At 42.3% G+C, this 21,812-nt stretch overlaps 1 protein-coding gene across 2 annotated transcripts in view; it reads right to left on the bottom strand.

Annotated features, from left to right (window-relative positions):
• NAA25 (N-alpha-acetyltransferase 25, NatB auxiliary subunit) overlaps positions 1 to 18,297 on the bottom strand; it is a 29,726-nt gene extending 11,429 nt beyond the window's left edge. For both annotated transcript variants that reach the window (XM_038187303.2, XM_072024158.1), the window contains exons 1-15: positions 18,104 to 18,297; positions 15,273 to 15,358; positions 14,221 to 14,359; positions 12,743 to 12,861; positions 10,426 to 10,500; positions 9,552 to 9,659; positions 9,044 to 9,122; positions 8,507 to 8,618; positions 7,250 to 7,339; positions 6,723 to 6,892; positions 5,845 to 5,957; positions 3,884 to 4,091; positions 2,991 to 3,080; positions 2,042 to 2,222; positions 1,317 to 1,416 (exon numbers count right to left, since the gene is read on the bottom strand). In XM_038187303.2, the coding sequence (XP_038043231.1) occupies positions 1,317 to 1,416; positions 2,042 to 2,222; positions 2,991 to 3,080; positions 3,884 to 4,091; positions 5,845 to 5,957; positions 6,723 to 6,892; positions 7,250 to 7,339; positions 8,507 to 8,618; positions 9,044 to 9,122; positions 9,552 to 9,659; positions 10,426 to 10,500; positions 12,743 to 12,861; positions 14,221 to 14,359; positions 15,273 to 15,358; positions 18,104 to 18,161 (1,728 nt within the window). In that variant the 5' untranslated portion in view covers positions 18,162 to 18,297. The remainder of the gene's footprint in view (positions 1 to 1,316; positions 1,417 to 2,041; positions 2,223 to 2,990; positions 3,081 to 3,883; positions 4,092 to 5,844; positions 5,958 to 6,722; positions 6,893 to 7,249; positions 7,340 to 8,506; positions 8,619 to 9,043; positions 9,123 to 9,551; positions 9,660 to 10,425; positions 10,501 to 12,742; positions 12,862 to 14,220; positions 14,360 to 15,272; positions 15,359 to 18,103) is intronic.
• Positions 18,298 to 21,812: the final 3,515 nt, after the last annotated feature.

Genomic DNA, 21,812 nt, shown 5'->3' with positions numbered 1-21,812 from the left:
GCAGCAGCACAAGGATACTGTTTGAGGGATTACTGTCTAAGCATCCTTACTATTCAGTACAGGCAGCTCTTGTATGTTATCTACTGCTGGAATGGTGCAAAATCAAGTTGTATGACCACTGGCTAAGCTGCCTGCCAAGGCTCTAAGTAAAGAGTCGCAATTGGATCCCACCTTTGTTTCTTACAACGTAAAGTGAGTATTTTCTTCACCTACCTCTCACAGGAGATCAAATTGTGTAACATAAATTCAGGGACATATTCCCACTCCTCAGAATGGGACTGCCTTGCATGGTTTAGGGAGGTGGACTAGCACTATGCATGTAGTTCCCTACCACTGTTCTGGACTACAGCTGGTTCTATTTGCCCAGTGCATTTCCATCGAGATTTCAAAAATGAGTTACTTCGTTGTTCCCCTATCCAGCCCATTTGTCATGATTCTATGGGAATGCTGAAACAGAATTGATTTTTCCTGTGAATGTAGCTCACAGTGTTCTTCTCAAGTAAGACTAATGACAAGCACAGCTACTAAGCAGCAAGCTACGAGTATGACAGATGTCTAGCTCACAGCACGCATCTTAGGAAGCACCTGATCTCCTGGAGAAAAATTCAGCTACTCTCCTCCCTTGTCTCCTCCATTCCAGTACCAAGGTTCTCATTTAAGACCACTTTCTTTTAATCCACACCACTTTCTGGGGGCAAACTGAACAAAGCAGGTAGCTCCCATTAGTACAAGACCAGGCTTTTGATCCTATCACTTGAAAACAATACAGTTAGAGTTGTGGGTTCAAAAGTCAGTTCTTCCCCTCTGAAATTCTCCCACCTTGTTCCTTGGGCTTTCGCTACTGTTGATGACAATGTGTTTTCCCCACACTGTGTGCCCACGACAGTCATCCCTAAGACACGCTGCTTCCATGAGTGTGATACAAAGGACTCTGATGCATGCCATCGACATCCTGACCCACCATCCCCAGGGCTGCTGTACGACTTTCCAAAGTCCTGCTGTCATATAACTTTCAGTACTTAGTTACCACATTTCACTTACTTTCTTAAATCACAATCCACTCATTTAGAAGTAATCATACCTTTTTTTTTTTTTTGAGAAGTATTCGAATTGGTTTGTATAAATAGAAAGGTAAAGAAAAACTCCATCAAACAGTAAATTACAAATTCTTGTATAAACACAAAGTTGCACAAACTATTCCTGTGTTACTACCCACTACAGTTCCGTAAGCCCTCACACAGGACACAATACTGCTGTTAAGGCATTCTCAACATAGCTGCTCTGTTACAAGGATGCAGAAATTTCATTCAACTTACATCTTTCTGGTTGGAGTGGAAAAACCTGAGTGCAAAATTGCAGGATTGGGATGCAGCAGCGTAATGGCCCAGCGACTCTGCATAGCGTGTCAGAAGATAGCTGCAACACAACACAACGCAAGTCAAACATCAGCACACATGCTGGGGAATCCTTAATTTCAAATCCAGCTCTGAACATGGACCTGCAGCCTACTTCAGCTTTATTGAAGACTCTGGAGACTTAACAGGGGAGCATTCACAACATTCGTGTTAAGATTTAAGCTTTTAACAGTAAAGAAAGGAATTTATTTTTTTCCTAACACAAACAAAAAAAAGACTTCCTCCACCCAGCTTAAGTGAGCATGAACTTATTTAGATACCCACAAACACACTAACCAAGGTGAGGACATTTGGTGTGTTTGCTTTAACTAGCACTCCCAAACTTTGCAATGACATAAGCAGGAACACCTAGCTACAACTGACACCAAGATACACACATTTTACAAGTTTCAAATTTAGTTAATATTCTCAAGATCCAGAACTGATCAAAATCACCCAGGAAAGATACTCCACTGGTGTGCAGAACACACCATAGCAGATGTGTCTCACAGAATTCAAGAATGCTTTTACAGAACACTGTGACAGTCTGACAATCTGCTAACTTCCAGTAGGCAAAGACAACGGAAGATATCTCAGGACTGGTTACTGGAGATGACCACCAATTATTCTCAGTATATACTACCCACCCGATGGTGTCGTGCTGTATGTGTTTTGCATCAAGGCTGGAGTAGAGCTCCGCAACAGGTTCAAATGCACCAAGCCTGCAGTAGATTCGAATTAGCAGCAATTTAAACTGAGCATTAGAAGGACTATGAGATAACCCTTCTTCTAAGAAAGTGAGGCACTGCCACACAGCTGTTTCTTCACCTGGGGACAAAGATAAAAACACATGCAGGTATGATCAGGGAGGAACACTTCACACTTACAGCACAATTCACCTTGGCATCAAAACCTCCCTCCTTATTTTACACTTCTCTCAACATTTAAACGTGGGGATGACATCCATCAGTCACGTTGCTGCCCTTAAAACATAGCACCCACCCCAGCATCATAGCTTTCTCTGAAGGAAAGGTGGAGAAGTAACTCTGCACAGGGAATATCCAGCTCAAATCTGCAGAGCACAGCCCTCACACGCTGGGGACAGATTCTGGAATTAGGAGACTAATGGGCAGAGCTGATGTGGCAGATAGGAATACGGAAGACAAAGCAGCACATCTCAGCAAACATCTAGAAGCCAGGGATCCAGAAGACAAAGTATGTCAGGGAGGGAAAGAAATACTCTCAAAACATCTCTGGAATCAGAAGGGAGTTGTCAGCATAACTTGTGCAAAGGGACAGAAAAAAACAGTATCTACGTGGGAAACTTGGAACAAACTCCTGGGGACAGCGCTGAGCTGCAACAGTCAGCAGCAAAACTGCCAGGACCTACACAAATGAATCAAAAAATTCCTTTAGAGGTCAGTGATACTAAGCTCAAATGCCAGCTGAACAAGGAAGCTCCTGAAATACCTCACAGTGAAAAAAATACAGAAAGCTACGGGACAAACAAGGCACGTCAGGTACACACTGGCCACAGGGACCCAATCTCCCTACCCCAACCATCCCAGGAAGCATTAAGCGATTTTACAAACATACCTTCCTCTAGCCACAGATCAAGCAGCAGGTGAACTGCAAGCAGACAGTAATAATCTGAAAACTGCAACTCAGTTTTCAAACACGTTTTCCCTAAAAAGAAAAACAAAGTTGCCCTGAGTTGCATAGTTAAAATATTTGTCACTACAGCGCTGTCAGCTGTTTCTCACCTTGCTAGCATTATCAAGTGACACAGCCATCTGACAGATGATTAACCACTGCTTAATTTCTAAAGGAAACTCTGGATTTTATAACTGAAACAACTGTGCACATGCTATATCTCTTCATACATTTTTTTTCTAATTCATTCTGCTTGAAATGCAAAAGCAGCATGTTTTTCTGTCTCAGATTATAGCTCTTTTTTTCTTGGATTCAAACTCCAGATAGAAGCACTGAAAGAAAGCAGCTCTTCAAACAAGTTCTGTTATTTTTCTGGTAATGACGAAATTTCTGTTATGACTTTGAAAAAATTTTCTGGCTACCTCGTACATTGACACTTGATGAAATGATAAAACCCTTCTACAGTTGCAAGATTTAAAAATAAGTATTAACGCCTATATTTTTGTCCTACATACACCAGCGATACAGCCTGGCTTTGCTTAAAGGCACGAGCAACTTTGCAAGCATAGCAATGTGCCACCTGAGCTACACAGAACGCCTCATTTATTTTAAGACGATTGAAAAGAACGAAAATTAAAAGGAAATAGATTAATTCAGGTACATCCAAGGATGTAGCCATAAAGGAGAGCGCACAGTTATCTAGCTGCTTGATGGCTGCTATACACCAGTGATGCAGGCCAGAGCTTGTGTTGTTCTGTTCCCCTGGAAAAATTGAATTTTTACTCACAAAGAGTTGCAAACAAACCGCAACCACTACTTGCAAGATTTTTCCTCACCGAACTCCAATCCATGGCGGTATCTTAACATCAACTCTCGGACCGCAGTCAGCTTTTCCTTCTTATCCATGGCATGGTAGATGCCAAGCAACCTGGTGAGCTGCACCACGCACAAGTGCTGCTGGAGGGCTTTGATATCAGCTGGCAGTGCAACTTCGCTCTCTGCTGCCGCTGACAGGGGGATTACTTCCAGCAACTGACTGATGAACTGGAAGAGAAACACCGTTGTTAAATTTTACTGCAGGGCCTCCGGGACTGCATGAACAGAGACATCATATCCTCCCTCAAACCAAGAAAAGAAATGAGGTGGAAGTGTCAGAATAAATCTTGACATCACACTGACATCAGTGCATTTCTGGGGGGCTGTGGGGAGAAGGTGACCAGCAAAAGTTATCATTTTGCTTAACAGCCTAGTGAGTTTCATCAAGCAGAGGGGGAAAAATATATCAGGAAAGTTTCCAAAACATTGACACACAGGGATTTCAAGCACTTGTTAACACTCACACTAATAACCTATGCAATTAAAATAATTAGTTACCAAAAGGCCTTACAGCACGCTTAAAGGAAATGGTGGTTTTGTACTAGCTGTTATATTTTCTCTCAACTCTGAAGCAATGCAGCGCGCCCAGTGAGGTCATCATCTTTGATTAATGACTTTTCTAAATTAAGTTGTAAGAAAAGCAGCCTCTTGTTTACAACTTTATTTAATGGGTGACAGCAGACTTCTCACAACGAGAAGTGAACATTTATTTTTTTCCTTGCTTTAAAATTCAGTAGTGTTTACAGACTTAAAAACGAGTTAAAGCTGATTAATTCAGCTTTACTACATTTGGTCTTGAAACACAAGAACTGCAAACACTTGCTCTGGGCAAAACAAAAATAAAACAAAACATTCAAGACATCTAGGTAAAAGGAACAGATGACCAAGCACAAAAATTCTATTTTTCCCATAGATTTTGATGAAGATTTTGTTGAAAATACTTTCAGTTTGAAATTTTACTGAGGTGGGCAAGAGCAAGCAAATCACTACATTGCATACTTCAGTTTATGCCTCTAGAAATTCAAGATTGATATTATGACAATTATTTTTGGAGTACCTGCATATTGGCCCAGCAGGATCACCACAATCTCAGCTACTGAACTGTAACTTTATTAAGAACTCTTAAAAAAGCAGTAACACTTGTTCAAAGCTTCCAGACTCACAGGTTACCTTGCAATGGTACCCCCACTTCCAGTTAAGTACACTACTGACCACATCTGTTGCCAGTGGGGCAAGAACACACCTTCTGACTCAAAACATCAGCAATAATGACTACCTGCCAAGGCCACCTTTCTCTCCTTACTAATAAGGCTGGAGGACGAGCTTGTATTACCAGTCAAAAAATATTTTAATAAGCTGTGAAAACCAACAACACTCTCTGCACTTTGTTTACAAACATTTTATCAACAGCTGTCTAGCCTTAGCCAGCACTGCATTTTGTACAATGGCTTAGGGAAACAATGGGATGAGTGACGGGATTCCCAGCTGCTGAAGTCATTCAAGAGCTGCTCCTGACTCTGCACAAACAGGCCTTTCAATTAAAGGGAGCTTATTTCAGAAAGATTCTGGAAAAGTTGCAGTAGGTCCCTTGGTCACCCTGTAATCAGCATCAGCATGCAGATTGTTCAGCGCTGCAGAAGAGCCAAGAAAGACACCTCAGTAGCATCCTACCTGCATCAATAAGAAATCGGATCTTTCCGATTCAATATACAACTTTAACAGGAAAAGCATGGCATTGGTAGGAAGGGAAAGGCGAAGGATGCTTTGCGTAACAGCAAGCAGCAAATACCTCTCTATTCACTATTCCAAACACTCAACTTCAGCTTTTTCTCTCTTAGTATGACCCAGAGGTGTCTTAAGAGAAAAGCACAAAGTGCAAACAAGCGCTGCAGTTTCTGCCACCATCTTACCCTTTACTTACTTTTGTGTATTGGCTGGATGGGAGGAGATCCACAAATACTTTGAGATCAGTAAAACAGCAGGGTTTGTCCCCAAATTTTTTGAAGTATTGGAACATTAGTTCTTCTGGATCACCTAGGAAAAAGGCCAGTTCATCCTTTTAATATGCTCCATTAAAAGCTGAACCTATGAAATCACTGTGAGAAATCTTTAACTCATTTTTTCTTTGAGATCACAAACTGAGTTACAGAACAAATAGCTGCACTACTGTAGATTTTAATCAGAAGCTCAATGTCTTTGATAACCAAGGAGAGAGAGAGACACAAAATTCTAAGAGCTTCATTCAAGCTACTTTGGCAGATAAGAGCTCAGCATAACGGGCATGCATACAGAGTCTCTGCTTATCTAGTTAGTTATTTTTGGATGGAAATACAAAAGGAACCAGTAAGCACAGGTATTGCTGTAATCATACCCTCTCCTTCACTGACTCCCTAACTGTAATTTTTAAATGCAAGTTGTTAAGAAAACAAATCCTGGTGTTATTGGGGAAAAAAAAAAAAGAATGAACACCCAGAGATTATTACAGCTAAACAGAAGGACTTTTTACAAAAGCAGTGCATCAGGAATGCACTTTTCATCAAAGTGTAACAGATCATATGCTCTTAAAGTCCAGTAAGTCCTTTTAAATGTTTCCCTGATTGCTTTTACAAGCCTGAAGTAGCCTGAACTATCTTCCTTTCCTCAAGCTTCATCTTCTAGTGATATCAAAATCCTTTACATACTGAAACCAGCACAGAGATTTTAATACCACACTGCTGAATTAAATTCCCACTGAATACAAAGAGCTTGTTTTGAGTTCTCCCCCAATGATTCATTTATCATCCAGTTAGTGGCTCTTACCTAGTTTATATTCATCATTACAACCTCTGCAACGCAAACGTCTAATCAGCTCCAGTTTAGCTAAATATGGTCCCCGAAGTGGCCGAGCGCTCTTAGATTCTTCTGTTATCCTCTCTTCTATAAATTTCACAGCTTGCTCGATAGAATAGTGTACCTCTCCTTCCAAAGACCTGTGCAATTACAGAAACAGAAGACTCCTTGATTTTTTCCCTCATTCCTAGGACACTGAAAACACATGCTCAGCATATTCCCAGAACACTCTTAAGGAAACCTGGCATGATGGCTTCTCTAATTCAATCACTATGAAAAATACAAACTGGAAGAGCTCTACCGTGTACAAACCACTTTACACAGCTGTTTCCAACAGACTATTGCCAGCCTCCAAAATAAAACAGGGAGAAGACAACATTTGGGGCCTGATGCCAGGAAGTCACCCACCCAAAGACAGGGACAACACTATACATGAAGGCAAGAAGTTCTCTGCATCACAAAGGAGAAAGAAATCCAATGCAGAACTGTTAACTTACTGTTCTTCTTCCAGCGGAGGTGTCCAGGATTCATCTATGAGTTGGAACACTGAATCAAAGTAAGTTATATAGAACTGCCAATCATCTGAGCTGAAACAAAAAGCAGGCACAGAACAAGAAGTTTAGGGAATTGCCAAAACAGTAATTCACTTCTAAAACTGCATTCCTTACAAAAACTGAATTTAAGGAGTATCATATTTACATTACAAAACACACAAGTGTACTAAGAATCATTTCTCCTTGAAAAGGTCTCACATCTGAGAGGAATGCCATTATCCTGAGTTTCTTGAAATGTAATAAAGGAGACAATTTCCATAAGGAATCGAGACAAGTTAAAAATTCTCATCTTAATATTTACATTCCAACCATTGGACTCAGCTCATGAATACCTCCACAGAATGCTGAAGCACAAGTTTCACCTCTCTGTGTTCAGAACAATTTAAAAGTACAGAATAGGAGATGGCCACGTACAAAGAGGTAAAGATAAAGCGTCCTTATACTAACTAGTTCTACTCATCATCAGTGTTGCGAGATGATTTCTCCCCTTACGACTTCCAAGTTTCCCATAAAACAGACTCTTATTTTCCTCCAGTTCTGCCTTCTGCAAGTATACCTATCAAACATTAGTACCAAGAACAATTCTGGAAGAAACATTTTGCTGTCTCTTTGAACAGTGGATACAGGACCTGCTAACCTTCAAGACTCTGTACTGAGCTTGTAGTTAAGTTTAGGACATAGCTAAATACAAAAACCAAAGGACAAATCTCTCCTGACAGTTCCAAGAAACAGATTTGGTCTATAAGCATGCTCTCTTCTGATGCATCTGTTCAAAGCATGTGTTTCCCAGGATAAAGTCTGGCCAAGTGAGAGAAATGAAGTTTCAGAAAATTAGACAAATGCAGTTGTTCTCCTCTCCCACCATAAAAAAAAAAAGAGCTGGACAGCCAGCACAGCCTTCAGAAGTAAGGGAAACACAAGTTTATTGCATGAACATGTAGCTGAACTCAACCTTCAAAGTCAAAGAGAAGCAACTATGCTACTGACAGACTCTCCCTGTGACCTTCACCACTGTCCTTTAGCATTCACTTTTGTTGCCTTCCTCCTCAGGCTTTGGAGTTCAAATGTTTAGAAATGCTTTGAGAACCTGATATTCTTCTGCTTTAACAACCACTTATAAGAACCACTACACAATGCAATTCATGACCAGCCAGGATTTTTCCTTCAGCTCTCAGTAGGATTGCAGAATCATCATCTCACTTTTTCAGCAGCAGCCTTCTCGACAGCGCGTTGCACTCTGGCCACCTACACAGCTTCTTGTACATTGCCATACACTTGTTCTCACGGCTTTGCAGCTCACTTGTTAACTTCTCTAAATTAAAAACAGAAGGGCAGATTTGATTAATCAATGCATTTCCTTCTCTGCTTTCTGAATAAAGCATCTTCTTACAGCCAAGGATGCAAAGCAGTAATGCAACAGAAGAAAGGCCAGATTTCCTGCGGAAATCTTCACATCCCAATTTCTTAAAACTGCAAAAGCATTTTAATCACCAGAAAGAAGAGTCCCTAAAAATGTAGGATAAAATTCATCACTGAATATAACACTTAAGTATCATGAACAGTTCGGTAAAAGAAGACTGCACAAGATCACTTCCAGAATTTGCTTCAACGTTTGAAACTGATGCTAAGAGTCAGGCTTGCTTACAGCTTTTTTTGTAGCCAGTGGACAAACCCAAAGCAAAAGAGAACTGCTGTTCCACCACACGACTGTGATTATTAATTGACAGAAAACATTACCTCCTAGTTTTCCTCTCACAACATCTAAGGCTTCCTGATATTTCTCCAAACGTTCCAGAATCATGTAGTAAAGTTCAACCTTAAAAGAAAGCAATGAAATTTGCTAGTGAAACAAATACAGGTATGCCAAGAAATAAAGTGACTCTTGTTACTGTCATTAGGAGATAGCAAGGACTGCAAAGCTATCTTTAGCATCCCAGAGGGTGGAGCACTGAGGAATTTAGGTCTTTTTTCCATTCTCAGTCCTAAAGTTTCTCTTGGGGCCTCCCAGGGAGCAAAAACAAGTACTTCATCTGTCAAATCAAATGCCAAATAAATTCCTTGGCCACACTCTCACGCATCTCTCCCAGATCTCCGCTCTGTTTTCCTTCTGTCCTACTACATTCACATTACTTCCAGGACACTGATTATTATCTCAGAAAATTGTTAAAATAATCAGCTTCCTTTAACGCTGCATTCCTTGTCTCAGTAACATTCAAGTCAAGCTGAAAATATCTGCATGTCTTACTTCAGCCTCAGCTTCGATCTTATCTTCTTTCACCATTTTTTCCACCATTCTTTCAGCTAGTGGCAAAAACATCGTCTTGGAGAGGTTTTCATCCTGTGCTGAAATAGACTAAAGGGAGGAAGAATTACTGTAACAGTTCAACTGCCCCACTAAAAGAGGAAAAAAGTAAATCAGATGCTTTAACCCCATACCCCCAACCCACACGTTCAGAACTACCATCCACAACATGAAGAGAGCAACCCTGCTCTCTCTGCCTTAAATAAGCATCCTGGAAACACTCTTGATTACGTTGTATAGAGGCTCTAGACATGCAAAACCCCCAGCAAGTAACATGTAGCAAGAACATGCTTGTATTCTCCATGCTATGGTATTTTAGAGAATGTAACTAACGCCTCTCTGCTTATTTTTTTGCTTGGCCAACACTTTGTCAGCAGATTCAGTAGCAGCTGAACAACCTAAAAGCAGCACAGCTGAGCTGCTGTTACCGCACGCTTTCTGCAGTCTGAAAGACGTGCTAAGTCCAGAACTCCTAGAACCTCTACAGCCTACTAACAGAACACTTCTGTATAACGGGGTACAGATGCTATTCGTTACCTTTCTAACTTGAGAGACAGTAGGGTACTAGTCCAGATAAGAGAAGAAATCAAATTGCGTAAGTGTGGTAAGGCAGACCAGTCAAGCTGCATTAAAAACCACTGCATTTGTTTTCGACCATTTTAGCAATGTGGTTTCAAGAGGGTTCCATCCTCCCAGCATCATACAGAAGTGGTTCAAACAGACATTTTACTTAAAATATCTGTTTTCACTCAAAACATTTCTAGGTTTGCACTATACTTGCAGTGAAAGTCAAACTCATTTGCAACACTGTACACACCTGCATGATCAAGCTCATCACGGACCAAAAATAGTAAGGATTTTTGGGTACAATCTTATAAAGTGCCATTCCAGCCTGAAAAATAGAAGACGGAATAATTAATCCTAAACCACATCTGTTTATGAACTCATGACAGACAACACAAGTTAAACAACAACAATGGCAAGAAATAACTCAGAATTATCAGCTAGAGTAGAGGATTTTTAGTAACCCATAAGCCCTTCCGATACCTAGCTTACTTCTAAAGAAGAAGAAAGAAGGTGAAACCATTTCAAAGATCAAATACTTTGTGCTAGTCTGACAAGGAACAGCAGTGAGCATGTGCATGTCTGACTGCCTGAACAGATGAAGCTTTAATTAGAAATGGTAACTGCAGCAGGAAGCCAAAGACTTATTCTTTAAGAGCAAGGGAGATGTTTCCAGCGTGGATTTTCACTAGCATGCTCAGTAAGTGCTAAAAGGCCTTCCTCGGGTAAGCAACTGCCCTTCACTCATTTCAGACACACTGAGATACCCGAGAGACGAAGGCACCTGTACACGCAGAGCAGCGCTTACACAAAGGTCAAGCTGAAAGCCTGGCTGCATCAAAGCAGAACTGAAGCATTCAAGATTTTCTAGCCTAGCACAGAAACAGTTCTTCTAGTGTTTCTCTCACAGATTTCCAGTGTCTGTGTAGAATGACAGACATCACTTTTTCCCTAGCAAAATTAATTATAAGGAACCATACATAATAGAATACTACTCCTTCCACAGGACTTCTCTGCTCATTTTCTGACTGTGTTCTCAGTTTGCACTTGCCATTATTCTCAGCTGAAATACCCCAGGACACAGGCAACCAAAGGTTATTTTCACTCTCCAATCAGTTAGCAACCCTCTGCTACATCCCTTACTACAGCTAAAGCAAGCCTCTGGTGCTATTCAGTCTTATACAGCCTAATTCTGATATAACTGTGAGCTCAGGTTCCTAGGAGATTCTGAACCTTAAAATATAAAGACAGGAGAGTGATGTTCCACTCGAAGCTGATAAAGCCTTTAAAACAATATATGGACAGGAATACCTAGAATTAGTTTTTAATCAGAAAAAAATCATGGTATATTAGCTCAGATTTTTGGAAACACTCCCCAAACACACACAAAACACAGTATTAGGTTTGCTATGACCAATATATATGAAGTTCTTATTTGAGACACCATAACTCAGGTTGATCAGTAAAGGAGTATTTAAAGCCTACACGTAATAACAAAATGAAACAAGCAAAAAATTGAGACCGAAACAAACTTCATACAGGCATTTATCACAGCATCTCTGAAAACTTCTGGTTACGAATAAGTGGACGGACTATCAGATATAACATAGCTCCACTTGGAGAGGAGATAGAATATGGTTTAAATTAACCTTGACTTTTTGGATATTCAGCTACACAATATATATCAAGCAGGAAGAACCTTGGTAAATTTCACATACATCAATATCTTTGCCCCTGTCTATATTTTGATCTCAAGCAGCACTCTTAGAAAGGAGAACAACACTACAGCTCAATGTGTCCTTCTAGGTATTTAAACCACTCTTGTACAAAAATTCAAGTCACCTTAACACAGCGGGAGCAACAGGGAGATTAGGAGTCATTTACTTGGCTCTGTGCTTTTTTATACAGAAGAGTGAGCGCACATGCTCTGAAAAGAATCTTCCATTTATAGGCATTCTCCAGGCACCTAATTTGGAAGGGCTGAAAACAAAGCTAACCAGTACGACAATGTTCTGCCAGCTGAGGCAGTGTACTTAAAGAAAGCACGTTTAAGTTTCTCTTCACTGAGTTATGACCTATACAAGTCTACTTTTATGTTAGATTCTGTAGGCAAAAGCACGGATAAGATAGCTTTCTGTAAACAGGGCAGCAAATTAAAGAAGAAATCAAGTTTGAAAACATGGATCAGGCTATCCCGCTATATCATCTCGTACCTACTCCCTAACTCCTTCATAATACACTGCCTCATAGGTAACACCATACTGTGCAACCCTAATTGACAAAAACCTCCCATCCCCAAATCACCAGCATATCCTATCAGTTCAGATATGCATGCAGAAAGCACAATTATCACACGTCTTGAGAGGAAAAGGAAGCATTTGCCTTCACAGAACCTTTCCCCTAAGATAACGGCTTTCTCAGCCCTTCCGTATGAACCAGCAGACTAACTCCTGCACTAGCTCAGCCTTAGCTTTCTGGACGATTACATGCAACTTAAAAAGGCCTTACCAGTATGATAAAGACTTCAAGTGTCACCTCAGAACAACCAGAACACAAGTCGTTGATCGTACCTGTTGCATCTTCTTGTATTCTCCAACCCTGGCATAGGCCATGAAGAGATGAGAGTGATACTCTTCGCTGTTGGGGACCTTCTTCACAGCTGCCTCATAAAGCTTAGTTACCAGCTCCGCTAAACCAAAACCACAGGTTTGAGTTGAGATACATTGGGGATTAAATTTAAAGCATGGCTACCTAAAATTAGCATCAGTGATACTCTGAAGGGTAATCTAATTATGCTCATCGACCACAGAAATTGCGCTCTCCGCCAGAAGACCCCATGCACTACAAACAGGGGAAATGCTAAAAAAAAAAAAATTAACAGCAACAACTGATCAGAAATACTTCTAAGTCTTGCCTTAAGTAAGTTTATCTACTTTGGACCATTAAAACTAAATCAAGACTTCCAGTCCTGGCGGAATGATGCCTCCACGTAAATTATGTATCAAAACACAAAGCATTTTCAGAGCCTAATATCCAATTATTTACTCTTCTCGCAGGTTTGTCCGCGTTAGTCATATCCTGTTCCTTCTCAATTGCCTGCTTTAGTACCCTTAACAAGTGAAATACTTCACACCATACTTCTTAACAATAGGCCTATCATGACACAATACTTATGATACTATGATATGTAAAAACAGAAGGATGAAAAACAATCACATCTCAACGGAGTATTAAAAAACAAAATATAGTTTGTATTTCAGTTTTCACACAGTTTACATATAATTTTACATATCAGTTTTCTTCCACTTCTGGTCGTGTAAGTAGTTAAAAACCACTTTTTCCTTTCTGAGCTATAAACCTCAAAGTTAAAGACCTGTGCTTAATGTTTAAGCAAGCTGCTTACAATCCCAGGAAGGCTTTTGACATTCTCTAGGGTTTGTTTATTTTGTAGTCACAACACACAGAAGTTTCGTAGTGTTTAGGAAGTAACACTTTAACTACATACATGTATGTGTGTACATCACAGAAAGAAAGAGATTAGAGGGGCATAAGCAGTTGCTATGCATCAAAAAATGGTTGCAGATTGATACAACTCATCTATTTCTACAACAGTTGTTTCACCCCATTGTTATTTGCTCCAGTGATTCAACAGTAAACATTGCTACCACCACCAAGACCCACAAGAAGCTGCCAGAAACAACAACTGTTTAGAGATGCAGATAAGCACCATGTGAGCTCTGGCTTCTTTCAGAAGAGGACACGCAGTTTCACTCAGTCATTCACAATTTAGTATTTTAAGATAACATCCTGCTGTGAGGATCCACATTCAAAAAGGTAACTGTCAAATGAGAGGCCAGGATTTCCCTTCTGTTACACAGCTTCTCAGGGCCTGAACCCCTCAACTACAGCCTCTTAAAAATACACCCATATTTGAACTCTGGACTCTGTGCATTTCTCAAAAAAAAATAAAATAATAATACGGGTCCCACATACTTTAGAAGAACATAAATAACTATGATTTCTAAGAGAGGCAAAGGAAAAAGCTTACGTCTGTGCATTTCCCGGTAAAGAATAGTCAGTGCTTGCAAGGAATTGTCATCTGTGGGCTCAAGTGCTGCTACTTCTTGTGCCAGAGCATACGCTTCATCCTGCTTGCCAGTTCTCTGCAAGCCAATTGCCTTTAGAACCTATTGATACAACACAGAGACAGCTGTTAGGAACACAGTTGGCAGTTACCAGTGAAAGTCCTCTCATTCCTCGTGAGGAGAGGGTTTTTGCCCAAGCAGCTAATTATTTCTACAGAACTCAAGTTTTTATGGAGCTTCTAATCCATATGGCTGCAGAGGAAAATTTCCAAATGCAAGCTGCATCAAACAGTGTGGCTTTGCATTTCTTAACACGCATGCAGGCCACTAAGGCATCCGCTGCAACTCAGATTTTCCTACCTGCAGGCTGAAAACTGACCAATTTTCATTTTTTTTCTTTTAATAACTGGCCAGAGAGAAGTGACAGAAATGAGATTCGGGTCAATGACACTCACTTCAGCTTGGGAAGTTTCCAAAATGTAGAAGTGGTATGAACTGCAGAGGAAAATCCATAGGGAAAAGAGAACAGTAGAAAGACACTCAAATGTTCAGGAAAGTGAGGAACAAAACTCCTTCCCCTTCAACAGGGGCACAAGGAGGGCAGCAGAAGAGACAGAAGAGCGGATGCCTCAGAAACCTCCTGGTTAAGTTTCAGTAAGGAACACTCCTTCCAAGTGAAAGCTTTGCTCCAAACTACTACAAAGTACCTCAACCTAATGTCTAAAGGAGGCATTTTAAGGCACAGCTCATCTGCCCTGGTTGCTTGCAGTGGCTCTGGCAGGGCTCTAGACAATCAGCACAGGTGTAACCACATATACCAGTCATCAGAGGCACCTCCCTAGGCAGATCTGTATGATTTTTCAAACACAAAATTGTGAGAATTCTGTGTTTGGAGGGTTCAGAACCCGCTGTGATCTCTAGAAGCTCACAGGCACTGCTGGAAAAGCCCAGTGAAATGCTCCAGGTCTCAAACCACACTCAGCAAACGAGCTCAGCGACCAACCACCCCGCTTACCTTTGCGCAGTGAAGATCCTTGTGTTTTTTGAGCAGTTTATCTGCTTGCTGGATTGCCATTTTATTATTGCCATTATCAAGATAATCTGCGTAAGAAGAACATACACAGAATTACAACAGGCCGCCAGACCATTCGGGAAGCCTACCTCTACCTTCATCGCAGAGTTCCGTGCTGTTAGGCTGGTAGTGCAAAACCCCTTTTCCTTGCACAATTACTACTAAGCCAAACATTCAGGAAACATGTCACTTTGTAGCCCCAGTATTCATCTCTAGTCATTCACACAAACAAGCTTTTGTAATTACTCCCCGTAGCTCATTACACCAACAAAAGAGCTGTACAATAGAACGAGTCCTGCTGCTATAGCTCTTCACTACGCTCTTTGCTCCAGTAAAAGTAGAAATTAATTTGGTGTGCCTTTGGGAGACTCTGAATGACTTTTAACACACAGCAGGTTAGGAATCATAAACTCCCAATCCATCAAAGTGCTGCGAGAAGACCTACTTGTCCACACGGTCTGTATTTCAAGCAGAATGAGCCCGTCAGAGTGAACAGAGTATCACCAAGCTTTAAACAGGGAAGTTTCAAAGCCAAAAAAGCGGAGTGAGGACATCCCACTACCCAGTAACACTTCAGCTGTAGAAAAGCTCTGCCTCAAGACCACTTCTCTCAGCTTTGTATTATGAATTTCAGCTCCATCTACAGCATGTAGACAAACCAGCAATTTTTCTACAACGACAAACCAGCTATTTTAGATTAGAACATGGGCCCTCCGTGCTTCCCCTCCTTCCAAAATTCATACCTACTAACCTGAACCTTCAGAAAAGCTGGGCTGCACCTGACATGCCAACAGGGACAGGTCTGCTCACGCTGTTCTGGCCTCTCCCCTGACAGGTTACGAGCAGAGATAATGCTAGACCATTGAAGTTACATTACACACCTTTTTTTTTTCAAAACTGTGGCTCTCATGAAAAGAGCTCTCACTAAGAGGTGATCTTTAGTAAAATGAGGTGATCTTCAGTGCAAAATGTGCATCTGTACCAGTGAGATTTACATCTCCAGCAGCTTTAACATTTGCTTCCATAGCCAAGTGGTACAAATTTGGAGTAGGGCTAATTGGACTCCTGAGACCGTACAGACAAAACCTCAAATGAGGCAGCCTGCCCACACTAACCAAAACGAAATGTTGCTGTATAAAATATACAGATGGCTTGAAACCCTAATATTCTGCCTTCACACAGGTTAGTTGGCCATTTCACCTTACTGAAGCCTGTACATCACCTTTTAACATTAAAACTTAAGCACAGATTTATCAGTGAAGAGGTTTTAAGAACTCTGCAGCAGAGCATCCTGGTGATCCCTCCATACGCAGGCAGAGATGTCTTGATTTAAGGATCTGTGTTGCATGGCTCACTTACAGATTACCCACCGGTCTTGGAGTTGTCTAACAACGAGCTGCACTGATAAGATCTCTGCTTTAGGTCTTCTGAAGTAAGTCAAATAAACCACAAACCTCTCTAAGCTGCAGCAGAACAAAAAGACAGTGTTTTGCTAGCAACAATTAAGTTTGTTGTAAGCTAAGGGAGCTGGCAACTTCCAAAGAAATTCAAAGTGAAGGAAAACATTTAAGTCCACGTTGGTTGTGGGTCTGTAGGTGGATACGTTCGATGGCTGCAAACGCAACCCATGAACCTCCAGGTGAAGGCAGACAAATTAAGATGAAAGATAAACAGATCTGTCAAGGAACCCCAAGCAATCAATGCACAAGGCGCAAACTTAAAAGCGCTTTTTCAAGTAAAGAAACAGACTTTTAACCTCATGCTGTATATCTCCACTTTATGACTTTTGTGAAATCAGGTAACGCTTTCCAGACCTGGGAGAAAGCACTTCTAAAGCTCTCTCAGTAAAAGCCACGCTCTGTGAAGTCAGTACAGCGAAATACATCTCAACGTCATCTGCTTTAATCTGTTAAATTTACCACATTTTTGTTTTACGAACATTTCAGACTTTGCCCTATTTATTCATGTGCAATTATTTGTGTAATCACAGCATGTACGAGAAAATTAAGGGAAGAAGTAAACTGCACAAATACAATCATAAATGGAGAAAAAAAATTGTTAAATACACTGCACAACTGCAATCATAATTATGCAGCAAACTTTAAAACAACAATACAAGTGCAACCACACAGCCTTCCTTGATTTCGCTGGGACCCAAGAGAGATACAAATCTATAAACTGAAAGGTCCTGACTCTAAGGGCAGTGCTGGGCTGCAGAGGCCGTTCCCAAGGCGCGCTCACCCCAAATTAAGGGCTGCTCTCCGTGCGTTCATAGGGAGAGTTTTTTCTCTGTATTTTTGAAGGAACGACACCGTAGCCTGGGGAATTGTTTTTCTTTTCTTCCCCTGCATTTGCATAAACAGAAACTTGCCCACAATTTCTTGAGCAACCCCAGGAGCAGGGAGCAGCCCCGGGAACATCCAGGGACAGCTCAGCACAGGGGGTGCCCAACAATACCATCTCACAGCTACCTCACCCTTACATTTCAATCAATTTCTGTAGCAATACAAACAGCCGCTACACCCCAACACACCACCCTAACGAGCCTGCCTGGCTGCGTTTTAATAATTACTACTAATAACTAATTCCCAGCTGCTAAAACACCCTGAAACACCAACACGGCGCTCGGGCCCCGTCCTCCTCCTGCTCCCCTACAGCAGGCGGCGAAAAGACCGAAGGGGCAGGGCTCCCGCAAAAATCAGAGATACCCAAAAAGCGACGAAACCCCCCAAAAAGCGGCGCCCCCCCCTCCCCAAGCCCCGCGGGGCCCGTACCGTAGATGGGCCGCAGGCGCCGGTCGTTGGGGTCCTGCACATGGCCCCGCGCCGCCATGATGAGAGCGCAGAACCGCACTGCGCAGCCGCGCCGGGGGCGGGGGGAAGGGGCCGGGCCGGGCCCTCAGGGCTCCCCTCACGCAGCGCCGCCACACGGGGGGGGTGCCCCAAGCTTTTGGGGGTGCCTTGTTCTTCCCTTCCCTTCTATCCCCTTCCATTTTGTTCACTTATTTCCAGTCAGCAGCCCTAGGTCCGTGTAGGTGGCTCCGTCGGAGCGCCCTGGTGTGCCCCCCCCTGTAGCCGCCCGTGACCCCATGCCTATGGGTTTGGTCCCGCTTTGGGGTTTTTCAGCTGCCAAATTGCCGCCTTGTGTGGTTTTGGGGGCTCTCAGGTGTGGAGGTGGGGATGACGAGCCCGCATGGTAACGTGTGTGAAAATTCAGCAAAACTGCGCCGAACTGAGAGCCTCTATAGGAGCGGGGCATCAGGCTTAGAGTTCATTTACTTCACTTTAATTACTTCATTTTATTTACTTCATTTTATTTAGTTTGTTTTATTTAGCTCATTTTATTTAGTTCATGTGCCCTGGCTGCTCCAGCTGCACTCAGCAGTGCTTGCTGCGCGCTCCCTGCACACCTCACGGCTTCACGCTGCTCCCTGCCAGGCCAAACGCTGCTGGATGAGCTGGGAACAAGCAGCACGTGTGGCCTTTGTGAGCTGCGCTCGGCCACGCTGTGCACAGACCGTAGCACGCGTCTTGGCAAGAAGTCAGCAATTCGTAAGATAGCAGGCATACTTTGCCTTTAGTAGGAACCTGTGGGAATAATTTAATGCTGTATTGCAGGATGTGTCTAACTAGAGCTTGAAGAGGAGTGATAGATACTGACTGGACCTCAGAAACCTGTAAAACATTGTGTAAGTTGAGTTATAATTTGGCTTTATAACTTAAACTCTCCGTGGTATTTACATCTGATTGACTGTATTAGTCATTACTCATCTTCTATCTGCCTGCATCTTGAATGTGGTAAAGACAAAGTACGTGTTCTTTCACTTAGGGAGAAAGGAGTGTAAAGATGGATGTCATCCTCTAGGTAATCTTTTTTTCCCTTACCTATTACAAGTTTGACTGACAGCTGAGAACAAATACTGAATTAGAGAAACTCTCTGTGCTCATTAGGTAGTATTTGTGGATGCAAAAAAAAAAAAATTATGGTTAGCTCTGTGAGCACCCATTTCTTGATGGACGCAGTGACAGTGTTTACAAGTGGAACTATTGTCAGGAGTTGTTGTTCTGTTCAATTTAATGTTCAATCCTTAGTTTCTTGGGAAACTCAGTTTGTAATTTTTACTTGATATAATTATAATTTCTCTGAAAAATTATATAGTGACTATTTGCTTCTTTTTTGTTCTTTTGTAGAAACTGTGCCTGTAGATTGCAAAACTCGCTTTTGCAGAGACCTTTTCCAGCACAGATCACCAACTCCCTTTCTTCCTGCTGTTACTCACAGAAACTCAGCTCCATTCTTTTCTGAGCTCAGGCTTGTGTTTGCTTTAGGTTTTAGAAAAGGCAAGGTGAGGCATTACTCAGGGAGCAATGCCTGATCCTGGCTGGGTTATTAATGTGATTAACTTGCATCTGCTTGTCAGTGCTGAAATCTGTGCCATCCGCAGCTGCGTGCCGCACCCTGCCAGCACATCCCATGTCCCCAAACAAAGAGCCTGAGGGGCTGCGCTCTCCTGATGGCCCCTGCCAGCTTCTCGGAAGAGCCTGGCACAGACATGGTTTACCTGCGAGACAGTGCCAAAACTGATGCTTTTTCTTCAAGTTTTAAGGTTTTAAGAACACTGGCACATCTCGAGACCATAGTAAAGGTGTTAGACTTTTTCCTTTGTAAATATGGGAGGTAATTTTTTTGAAATCAGAAACAGTTTCACAGAGGGGCTCAACTTTCTCACCAAGGGGAACATGATGTGGGAGATTAGGATGCTCTGAGTGTTACCAACATTCTTTCATGGTAAATTTTAATTGAATTAATGGAGAAATTCACCATTTAGTGAATAGACTAGTAATAGGAAGTCAAACATTCACAGTCAAGCCATAGGAATGACACTGTGAGAAACTCATCCACTCTGGGGAATTTTGGTAGAGTCCCTGATGTGGAGTTGCTTAGTTCAACGCATTTTTCAGAAAAGAGATGTTTTACTTGGGGAAGGAAAAACAATACACAGAAATCTTCACAAGCCAGTTCCTTTATTTCAAGGGCTGATAACGCCTCGGTGATCTTTTGTTCTCAAGATAGTGCCTCTTCAGATGAGGGCTGCAAGCAGGAGCAAAGAAGTTTGTCAGTGGTTGCAGTTGTTTCGAGAAGTTGGATTCCTTTTAGATGATTACACAATTAGCAGCACTTGTCAGCAAGTATTTTTAAGTTAAAGCTGGGTTTGACCAGAGGTTGCTTCACTTCCCTATTGAAGACAAGTCTTGCAGGGGATTAACTTGTGCTGGCTGGCGGGGTGGCTCCCGTGGTGCTTTCCCCCAGGCACCCATCCACAAGATCCTTTCCTGGCCTCCCAAAACCTTGTGCCCGCAAAGTTCAGCGGCGTGCGTACCCTGCAGACATCGCACCTTGTGTGCTGTGTGGGAGAGGAATTTTCCTTGAGAACTTCATGTGGAAAAAAACCCTTCTAGATGCCTTCTAACAAAATGCGGAACTTCAACGCCCAGACGTGTGAGGTGTTCACGTGGTCTGCTCATCTCTTCCTTGTGCCTTGAGACAGAGGCATTGGTTTGCTTCAGGATGTGCTTTGACAACACTCTCTTGATGCATCTTAAATGCCGTTAGCTTCTCTCCTGAGGTATAGATTCTCTCCCAAGCCCAGTACAGGAGGGAATAGAATCAAAACCTGAGAAAATACATTATTACGGTTTACTGGCACCTAAAAAGGCATCAAAGTGAAAAATCGGGGCTTCAAAGTAATGAAAGTTATGAATTTTATAGCGTAGCCTTTTTCAAAATTGTCACTGCACCCTTTTAAGTGCTGTGCTGTATTTTGCTCCGTAGCCTGTTACACGGTCATGCTTGGTTACCTGCAATCTTCTTGAAATTTAACGTGAAGACCTGTCAAGGAGTTTGATTTCCTTTGCTTGGCGTTTGATCCTGGAATTCAGAATATGCCGCGGTGCTGTGGTCGGTTAGGTGAGGCACCACCGGCTGCTTTGGCCCATTGGGGACAGGGAATGGGGCTGTTTTTATGTGGTTTTACTCAAGAACGAGGCATTTGGTTTGGAGAGGCGCCAGGCCAGGCCGCAGGAACAGCTCCACAGCAGATTTTAGACATGAGAGGAGCCAGGGTTTGGTTCAGGAAGGCAAAAACCTCTGGAAGCAGTGACCTGTGCCGCACCGCTGAGGCGGTTGGGGAGCTGTGGTGGGGCTGGCTTAGGTACAGGAGCGGGCTGGTTTTGGAAGGGGCACGTGTGTAAACCTGTATTTTGTTTATACATGTGTTTAAATGTTTATATATTATGTTTAAATGTTTATATTTATGTATTTATACACAGAGCCGGATTGCTCGAGGCGCGAGGCCTGCGGGCTGTGAGGCGATGATGCCCCCCCCCCCCCCCAATCGCCTCAGGCGGGGGGCGGGGCCAAACTTCAAATCCCCACAGGGGGGGCGGAGCCCTCAGCCCGGTGACGTCTGCGCCAGCCAATCGG

Source organism: Anas platyrhynchos, chromosome 16 (assembly GCF_047663525.1).
Source record: "Anas platyrhynchos isolate ZD024472 breed Pekin duck chromosome 16, IASCAAS_PekinDuck_T2T, whole genome shotgun sequence".
Taxonomy (NCBI): Eukaryota; Metazoa; Chordata; class Aves; order Anseriformes; family Anatidae; genus Anas; species Anas platyrhynchos.
The sequence above is the reverse complement of the archived record's forward strand: the minus strand, read 5'-3'. Positions and strand labels throughout refer to the sequence as shown.